Source organism: Clupea harengus, chromosome 4 (genome assembly GCF_900700415.2).
Source record: "Clupea harengus chromosome 4, Ch_v2.0.2, whole genome shotgun sequence".
Taxonomy (NCBI): domain Eukaryota; kingdom Metazoa; phylum Chordata; class Actinopteri; order Clupeiformes; family Clupeidae; genus Clupea; species Clupea harengus.
Genome location: NC_045155.1, coordinates 4,759,114 through 4,769,113, shown reverse-complemented (window position 1 = coordinate 4,769,113; position 10,000 = coordinate 4,759,114). Strand labels below are relative to the sequence as shown.

The 10,000-nt window shown below is 43.8% G+C and overlaps 1 protein-coding gene across 1 annotated transcript in view; it reads right to left on the bottom strand.

Moving 5' to 3' along the window:
* Nucleotides 1–10,000, bottom strand: part of plxnb1a (plexin b1a) — a 46,884-nt gene that overhangs the window by 10,279 nt on the left and 26,605 nt on the right. Inside the window, exons 9-22 of the mRNA XM_042707509.1 lie at nt 9,169–9,256; nt 7,137–7,443; nt 6,110–6,244; nt 5,606–5,728; nt 5,245–5,338; nt 4,407–4,573; nt 3,969–4,120; nt 3,540–3,645; nt 3,110–3,246; nt 2,705–2,881; nt 1,856–2,081; nt 1,239–1,484; nt 869–1,045; nt 387–535 (exon numbers count right to left, since the gene is read on the bottom strand). Of these exons, the coding sequence (XP_042563443.1) occupies nt 387–535; nt 869–1,045; nt 1,239–1,484; nt 1,856–2,081; nt 2,705–2,881; nt 3,110–3,246; nt 3,540–3,645; nt 3,969–4,120; nt 4,407–4,573; nt 5,245–5,338; nt 5,606–5,728; nt 6,110–6,244; nt 7,137–7,443; nt 9,169–9,256 (2,284 nt within the window). The remainder of the gene's footprint in view (nt 1–386; nt 536–868; nt 1,046–1,238; nt 1,485–1,855; nt 2,082–2,704; nt 2,882–3,109; nt 3,247–3,539; nt 3,646–3,968; nt 4,121–4,406; nt 4,574–5,244; nt 5,339–5,605; nt 5,729–6,109; nt 6,245–7,136; nt 7,444–9,168; nt 9,257–10,000) is intronic.

The window sequence follows — 10,000 nt, the reverse complement described above, 5'->3', positions numbered from 1 at the left end:
CTTCACGATCTATAGAAGTTTCTACCAAAAAGAATGTTGAAAAAACGCTGCAGATCAATGTCAAAAGCTGGTACTCACTCACTTCAAAGGACTTAAGGCTGTTACTGCAGCAAAGGGGTTCTCTACCAAGTATTAATGTATAGGGGTTAAACTTATGCAAATGCAATATTTATTTATTTATTTATTTTTAACCTTTCGAAATATGTTAGAGCATAGGCGTTCAAAATGAAAATACTGATTCGGAAAATAGGTGTATCTTTTGTGAACCAGAACATGGTGTAGACCTTCAGGGGGGTTGAATACTTTTGCAAGCCACTGTATATTGTAAGCCATAAACAGGATTTAACAGCGCCATCGTCATGGATAAAGTATGAGATCATCAGTACCTGTATATTAAGACGATGACCAACACAATGAGCGCCACGATGGAGGCCCCCACCCCAACTCCCACCTGGGCCTCCAGAGGGAAGGTTGACAGGCTCTGGGTGTCGTACTGCACCCTGCCCAGAGAGAAGTTCAGGTTTCCCATTCTGACCTGGGAACAGTGGGGAGTCAACAACACAGAAGTCCAGTGTTTAAGAACAAACCACAAACATGAGAAGGGAGATGGAGAATAGGCACTGAAACATTGTTTGCTGACAATCTGGTTCCAGTGATAGTTCTGAATCTAATAAAAATCAAATAAAAAATGATAAAGTAAGAGCCGCAAAATGAGTTTCACATATTTCAAGGAAAGCCTAGATTACATCCTAAAACATTTCAGAGGGGCCATCTGTTACCCTAAGCAGCCCAGGCCTTAGAAACTCCAACAGCAGAACTGCGTGCGGCGTATTTTAAGCTTACAGCAAGCCTGGAGATTATGACTCACTGTGAATTCTGGGAGCACATCTGCACCCTCGCGCCTCTTCGATGCCACCTCCGTGGGCTGCTGGGAAGGGGGTTCGCAGTACAGGTGGTTACGGGTCAGAGTTTTAACGGCACAAACGCCCTCTCCAATCAGGGCCACCACCTCCTCTTTGAAAATGGCCAGATCTAAATTTTCACCCTGCAAATAGATTGAAAGTCAGTTAAAAATTAAAATAAATAGGTCTGCATTAGTCTTTTTGTCATCATCCTAATATCTGTTAGAAAACTGTTTACAGAAAAAGTTGTTACACACATATGCTGTTGAGGGAATACAATATTTCTACGACAGAGACTGCACAGAGTAGGAACGTCAGAGGAGAGGGGCCTCAAACCTCCACAGAGATGATGCTGCCAGGCTTGTGGCGGTAGGGTTTGCTGGGGTCGTTTTGGTTGAGCGTTCGGAGGACTGGGTTCCGCTCGTAGCTGAATGCATCGGCCTCACCGACCGCGCCGAAGCTGAAGTGGAGGTTGTCCAGCAGGAAGTCCACCTTCACCTGGGCGTGCAGCGCCTCCGCCCCCACGGCCGGCGTCCGGCACAGGATCAGGGAGGAGCTGTTTACCGTGCAGCGCTCTTCAAACTAACATTACAGGAAGAAAGAGTCAGCGATTTGTATGGACATTAGGACAAATTAATATTGCGGGTGGTAATAACTACAAAAACAAATGCACTACAAATACGTTCTCCAAACGTTATTATGGACTGAGGCTAAGGATACTCAAAGGTATTGTTTGAATGTTCAGGAGAAGAAGTTGCTACAGGACAACTTCTGAAATGTTTTTCCAGGCCATTTCAAAAAGTGAAAGCAGACAATAATATCTGGGCTCTCCCACAGCCAAAGTCTAAGATAATATTTTGTTGATGACTGGCTGCTTTTCACTAATAAATGATTAATACATTATTAACTACAGTCCAAATTGACATTTGAATAATACATGACCAACTGATCACCTGTTTCACAGTGCAGAGTACTCCCTCTGGGCAGCCAGGCTCCGGAATAATCCGCCGCAACCTCTTGAGTGGCCTACTTTCCCTCTCCTCTGTGTTCTCGCTCTTCCTCCTCTTCCTCTTCTTTTTCCTCTGCGGATGAGGCTCCAAAGGTGTGAGTGTCACACGGATCCGTGGCTCTTGCACTACATCCAGGTTCTGTCCAGACACTTTGATCATTCGCCCGCCACTGAAGAACACAGAGAGATTTACTTGTTTGCTTTCACAGCCAGATCCGATTTTTAAAGCAGAATTAACAGTATTAATACTAACTGGTAGTCATATTCTGATTGAGGATCAGTGAGGAAAATACAAAGGATTTTGATTTATGGTGGATGGCTTCCATTTTTAAAGGACAAATGATAACATAAAAACCACACTTTTCTATCTATACATGACACTGACCTTCTCTCATCAAATACATTATACACTGTGTACACAATGACAATGCACAATTTAAGCATTGATCATAAGACCAACCGTGCCTAACAATACTGTGTGTCAGTCTGGTTAGTACTGTCAGGGCAAACAACCTTCAGAATTTGCAACAGTTGATAAGACACATCAAGAAGTGTTTCATAGTGCTTCAATGCATTTTGCCATGCAATGCAGTAAGGCAAGTAAAAAATGTTTATTCAATAAAAGGATTCACAAAAATATTAACAATTGTTTCTTCATGTCATTTTGAAATATGTCAAAGGAAACGTCAAACAAATACTGCTCCTTCAAAAGAACAAAAACATGTGACATGACAGACAGACAGAAAGAATGATAAGCTGATAAGCTTACCGATAAACAGTGAGAGCAACCCACCTGAGAAAGCTTCTGGATGGTGCTGCCTGCGTGATATTGGGGTCAGGGCAGTAGTGAAAGGGAACCGCCTGCAGATGGCGCTCTGCCCTATTGAAGCGAACCACCACGCCATGCTCTCCAGTCATGTTACTGCTGCTGGTCACGCACTCGATGTGATCATCCTGGACCTCAGAGGAACTGGGGAGAAACAAAAGGAGGGTATGACAGCAGAGTGACACAATATGATGACATGGCAAGGTGAGCCGCTGGGATTAGCTGTGCTGACTTCACATTTAAATAAAGGGAGTTGTCTCAACATGACTTGTCTGCTATGATAAGACAGAAATCATGAAAAATAAATGATTTACATGACAGACTAATGGACATGCTTCACGAACCTACCATGCCTGACAATGTCAAACTTACATTGCGCAGGGCACTCCCCCGATAAGAACAGTGATCTCGCTTAGGTGGCCGGTACGTAGGTTCTGGCCGGTGATGGTGAGCAGGGTGCCTCCGGCCAGCGGGCCCCTCAGAGGGAACACATCCATCAGCACTGGATCCTGCAATTAAAAGACCACAGCGATGTGGACAAAATGAGTGAAAGTGGCAAATAAGAGGGGCACTTACAAGGCAAGCAATCAATATTACTAGCTGATATTTCCAGAAAAGTGAGTGTCCCATGGAAAGTTGGACTGTATTTCTGGACTGTGGAATGTATCCATCCCAATATAATATTTAGATAATAAAATAAAATAACAATAAAAGTAAATAATAAAAAACAATACAAAAAAATATATATATACAGTATATATATATATATATATATATAATACATGGGTAAATTAGTAGTGACCTGGAAGTGAAACCTCTGTCCTGAGAGCCCGACTCCTCCATCCCTGACCTCCACTGACGCCTGGCCGGCTCGCTCCCCTCCACTGGCTGTGGTCTCGCATACGATCCTGCACAACAAAGGACACCATGAAGCGTGCGCCTCCACTAATGACTGTTGTCATTAGTGTCCTGTGATGCTTTGTTAAAAAACCCTGACCTAAAACATTACCAAGAGCATCCTCTGAATACCCTGTCTGTACGCCCACAGAAACCAGAGAGAGAATAGGATGTTTGCATAATAAACCATGGGAATTTACATCTGTCTAATTTCTTTTTTTCAAATCACTGTCTTTAAAGAGCAAATGTAAACACGTTCAGCAGTTTGTCTACTCAAATAAAAAAATGTGTTGGCTGAATAGATCAGAAAAGTCCGGGAGCTATTGTGTGCTACCTTGATGAGACCTCGTAGCTGCTTGGAATGACATTGCAGGGAACCCCCGCCACGGTGACCGAGTGCTGGATGTCCTCCGCCCTCTGGCCAAGGTTAGAACCTGAGATGGTGACAATGGTGCCCCCCTCCACGGGTCCAGACAATGGCTCGACCTGAAACAAGTGAAGTAACACTTAAAACAAACCACAGCCAGATCTCAACCCTAAAATCAATCTGATAGCGTAATAAGATGTGAAATTTGCATCTATATCCACCCTTTTTAATGCATAAAATTACCACAGCCACATCCATTTATCAACAAATCAATATCTATGATGCATTTGATTTTGGGGATTTCGGAAGTGACTGATGTTTGGAAGTGACTGAATAATAATCTTAAAACGCTTAGATCAACCATTTCCAAATCTTTGGTGCAGGATCAGCAAGCCTTAAGCTCACCAGGTGGATGACAGGTGCTGGGCACGTCTGCTGGACCTCATCTGCACAGGAGTCCCTGTAGAGGCAGCTGGACAGAGGCCCGCCACACCACACACAGCCAAACCTCTGGTCCGCCGTATGGCAGTGGCTGCAGTCCGAACGCCCCACTGAGCAGTTATACAGAGTCACTGCAAAGTGAACACAGGGTCAGTCACTATAGTACACACTGTAAAACACAGTTGTTTTCCAAATGCACTGGTCCATTCATTCGTCAGTACAGTAAAATCAATATGGGCAATTAAAATCAGGGATTGGTTTGCCTCAGGAGCTGTTCATAAAAGTTGTATGGGGCAGATGGAGTGAAAAAATACACGTGATGACACTATAAACCAGCAATGTTTAAGGTATTGAATGGGTCATCTGTAGTAGATGTATGAGTAAAAAGCTACTCCTCACACTAATCATGCAATTGCCTAGATACATTCACTACTCCATTTCAGCATATTAGCGCTGGTGAGTTAACAACAGTAAGCAAGTTGTCCCTCTGTTTTTACAATTCCCCAACGCCAGAAAATAATTTAGGGACTTTTCTAATGAATGTAGCATATGCCTTGTGCTGGAAACAAAGGTTCTTAACAGTTTTTTCATAGAGCAGATTTATAGAGCCAAGGCAACCATGACAAAGAATTACACAGTCCATTATACAGCAAAGTTTAAAGACACAGAACCAGGATGTAAATCCTAAACGACGTGCCGTAGCATGAAGCCAACACAAATCCTCCATGTGTCCGACTTCAACCATGTAATGCTATTTTTAACATATTTACATGACAGTGCCATGCCTGTGATTTGATCTCACCATGCAGATCCTGGACACTGTCCATCTGGAAGGTGTTTCTCCTCCTGACAGAGATCATGGCGTTGTACTCCTCCACGACAGCTGAGTAGGAGTACTGGAGAACAACACAACCGACACAGCCTTCACAATGTGCCGACCACGCCAGCTCTACGCATAATATCATTCAATATCACAGCAAATACTGGAAAGAAAATATGCTGACTAGAAATGTCCTTATATTTGTTGTTATATATGTATACAAATGTACAAAGGTTGCCTGAAAAGTAAAGTTACCATTTAAGTGAATTGTATAGTGAACATAATGACATACATTTAAACATATGATGTCAGCAGAAAAATCTAGAAAATATGCATAGTAAACCTTGTGGAGTTGGCAGGTGATGAAGAAGAGGGAGGACTGTGCATCATCTGCTTCAACAAAGGCATCCACCACCACAGCCTTTCCCTCTACGGTCAGCACACATTCATAGTCCAACTCTTCATCCTAGCGAACGAGTGGACGGTTTACAAACCAATGGATATACATATCACAGTTATATAACATATAAAGCACATTGTGTCTATGTATGCCATATGAAATGTGCTATATATAAATAAACTTCACTTGACTTGACTTGACATGGAAGGAAATACTACTTACATTCTAAAATGTTCAGTATACCCAAGACGCCAATCTACAGGTTTTAAATCAAATCTACATTCAATCTGCTAATGCGAGGGACTCAGTATAGACAAATGAAATCCCTTAAATTAAAACATTCTCATTTTAGGATAGTTCCATCGACAAATGTGAAAACATAGAGCGACATAGAGCGGTCAGTCTTGGGCCTGTAATGGTGAACTTTTGTGGGAGACATGGTGCTACCTTGTACAGATGCAGATTGCGTCCTGTGAGTGTGATCTTCCTCTCAATGTTGACGGGCAGAAGAGACGAGCCTTGGATGTTCTCCACACAGGGACAGGCGTAAGAACCCCCACTCACAAATGAGCCCTCATCCCCCTGCACACACACACACACACACACACACACACACACACACACACACACACACACACACACACACACACACACACACACACACACACACACACAGAGAGAGAGAGAGACAGACAGACAGACACAGACACACACACACACACACACACACACACACACACACACACACACAGAGAGACAGACAGACAGACACACACACACACACACACACACACACACACACACACACACACACACACACACACACACAGCACAAAGAGTGTCATAAGACCCCATGCAAAGGCTTCAGTGATAATTCTCAAACTCACTTCTCCAGAAAGATCCATGATACACATACAACAGCTTGACTGTGACTGTGCACTGTAAATCAAACAACTACATGCCTAAAGAAACATTCATCATATGCCTTGACTCTGACTGTCCACTGTAAAATAAACAACTAGATGCTTAAAGAAACATTCATCATATGCCTTGACTCTGACTGTGCAGATGCTACGCTACGCAGTGAAAATAAACATGACCAGAATGACACAGACACAAAAAATGGTGCTGAAGCTGAGAGATTATGGGTAATAAATGTTGAAGTTGACATCGGTGCGGTAATAACATGTTTACCAGAAAAATAATCAACATGCATCAACAACACAACAGTGCAGGAGGGAGTTAAACAACATTAACGGAAAAAAATGATTTGCAGGACGTACAAAGGGGACATTATTTTGTATCTAGCCATATTCCAGCCTACTACTTCCACTTCCATGTATCAGGGGTGGAGTAGCTGTGAATCCTCTTTCATTTTACCCAGACTGACTGCATTTATGATAGTTATATGGTGCAATGTACTATTTATAAGTCTTCACCTCATCCCACAATCTCCATGGATGCACTGACTCACCGGTAGATAAAAATCAGCTGAGTCAGACTGGTAATCCACGTCTGGGTTTTGCGAGAAGTCGGGTGGGCTGCTCTCCCCCTCCCCATCCCCAGAGGGCGCTGTGGCAGATGACACAGTCACCTCCGCCCCTACCTCCTCATCAGAGTCAACAGGCACATCCACCCAAGAGGTTACACTCTCTGGACTGGTGAGAGCTGAGTCTGGGGCTGGTGATGGAGGGATTTGACCCACAGGCTCCTCAGCACTGTCTTCATCATGTGAAACTACCCTTATCACCGGGTGGTCCCAGCATCCAGAACAGAATCTTCTGGAGAGGAAACGGGTTCTTCCTCCTTATTTTTGGCATCTGGCAGGGATTCATTTTTTGAATCTGTCCTTACGTCCCCTGTGCCGTTTCCGTAGTGGCTCTCGTCGTCAGCGGCTGGGCTGGTCTCTGTGGTGTGTCTCCCTGCCAGAGTAGTCGTGGCAGTGGGTGCGTTGGTCACTGTGGTGGCTTGGTCCACCATAGATGGCAGAGGGGCAGGGGTGGCAGTGTTGGGAGGAGGCGTGGTGGGTGCCAGCGTGGGTTCGGGGGTGGTGGACGGAGTCACGGAAGGAGACTTTGAAGCCCCTGATTCAGTGGCTGAAAGAACTCCTGTAGTCGGATTCGTAGGACTTTGAGTGGTTGATGCTAATCTAGTGACAGCTTTTGTAGTAAGTGGGGCCAGATGTTGGGAGTTTAAACTTGTTGACACAGGGGAGCGATGAGGAGGTGACGGACAAGGGACATGAACAAAACAGAAAAAATATAAATATAAAATATGGAAAAACAAACAGGGTAATATACACAAATATGGACACACACAACACTAATAAAATATTTAGTCTGGCGACAGGGACCAGACAACACACCGGGGGAGCAGCACAGAACAAATAAGCAAACAAATGAATGAAGGGCTTGATTTCTACCGCAGACTAGCTGAGCATGGAACACCCATAAGTAGAAGCAGATAACCATCTTTGGCAGGGTAAAACTTACATGTTCGTTGTAAATGATGACGCCCTCGCCGCAGGTTGGTCCTGTGTGTACACAAGTGCTGGTGAATACACCAGTTACAGCTCCAACGACTGCTCACACACCCAGTGCACCTAGGAGCAGGACATAGACATACTCACTCACTCTGTATTCGTCACTGATAAAATGTCATAAAACAGCAATTTAAAAAAATATGTTAAATATTGAAATTCCAATCAGTCAGCTTTTCTTTGGGTTCATTATTGATGACATGTTTAATACTAAGTGCTTTACCGGATCATACTGCAGAAGCTAAATCAAGGCCGAGTAAGATTGTGAGTTTATGTGTGTGTATTTGTGTTTGGGAGGGGAGGGGAGGCTGTGGGGTTAGGAAAGAACTACTTGAATATCAAACATTATCTGCAGCACTTTCATCTTAGGATATGGTATGTTAACATGGCGACAGACACTTGCCTAAACATTTGAAGCACGAGATCGGCATACACTGATTGGTAAATCTACCCCACTTAAAAGTAAAGACAAGTACCAGTTAGCATGCATGTTAACCATTAATTAGAGCCGGCAACTTTTCAGCACTTTCGGTGAGAGGTCTATCTTGTTAACAGATTGCCTTCCAGTTTGCCGGGCCGGAATGTGTGGGGCCTCTTCCCATCCCCCTCCGCCATCATTAACGACATCTGTCACCGTCTCTTTACTACAGCGCTGTTGCCAGTGTGGGTGACAGCTGCCCTGGCATTTTCTTTCTCTCTTGTTGCCTCCTGCTCATTCCACGGAAAACCACACTTCTGCAGTGTTGATTACGAGCCAAAATGGTTGACATTCTTCAGTGCCCATCCCCTAACACACCTTACAGTCTGTATTCAAATGAGCCGAGCCCAACCCTGTTATGCCTCGCGGTTTTGATTAATCCGTGCAACTACATGTGAGGGCGATGTTTGGGATTTGTGATGTTTTTCAGAAAAAAGTTGAGCACACAGAAGAAAGTCGACACTCACGGCTTAGTAAGGGACAGTTTGCTGGACCAGGCCGCAGTCGTAGAAGGTAAACATTTGGCTGGCAACTGTGATGTTGAGAAAGCGGAGTGACAGGGGGACTGTGACAGAGTCTGCGGGACAGAAGAGTAGCTGAGCGTAAGATAGAAAACATGTCTGAAGGGGTTGAGCATTCTTTCACGGCACCACCATTAAGCCAGTTTGATGACAGCGGATATAGTTTATCAGTAACGCTGTCGTGTTCTATTCAGAACTAAATGTGGGGTGCAGCAGGATGTCAAGAAAAAAAAAGTAACCATGAGAAAGAAGTCTGTGTTTGTGATTTTTGTACTGTTATTCCACCGGAATTAAAACCAACAAATTCAATTATTTCTGGAATTTGTCCCCACATTTGTTGTTTTCCCATGGAAGCAGAGGTCAGAGGTCATCTGGTCTGAGACCCGGATGACTACTTCCCTCTGCTGCCTCAACCAAATACCCCCAAACTATGATAAACAACAGCAAAGAAAAACACATTCCTATTAATGACAGAAACCATATATTTGAGACCAACATTTGTATAATCTGAGGACAGAGGAATCCTAAATCATACAAAATAACTGCGCATGAATTATAGAAAATATATATGACCTGATATCCTCAGCGGCACATAACCTAAGAATATTTGCATAGTCATGCAGAGTTAAAGGTAGTGCCCATGATTCTGGTGAAAGGTTGATTATATTTGAGCTCAACAGCCAATCAGATTACACCCCTTCCTTGCATGCTCCTGAAGCAATGTGTTGATTGGCTGGAATTCTTATGGCTCATCCCGAGCCACACTGTTTCCCATTTGCAGAGCTAAGACTGTGTACGAA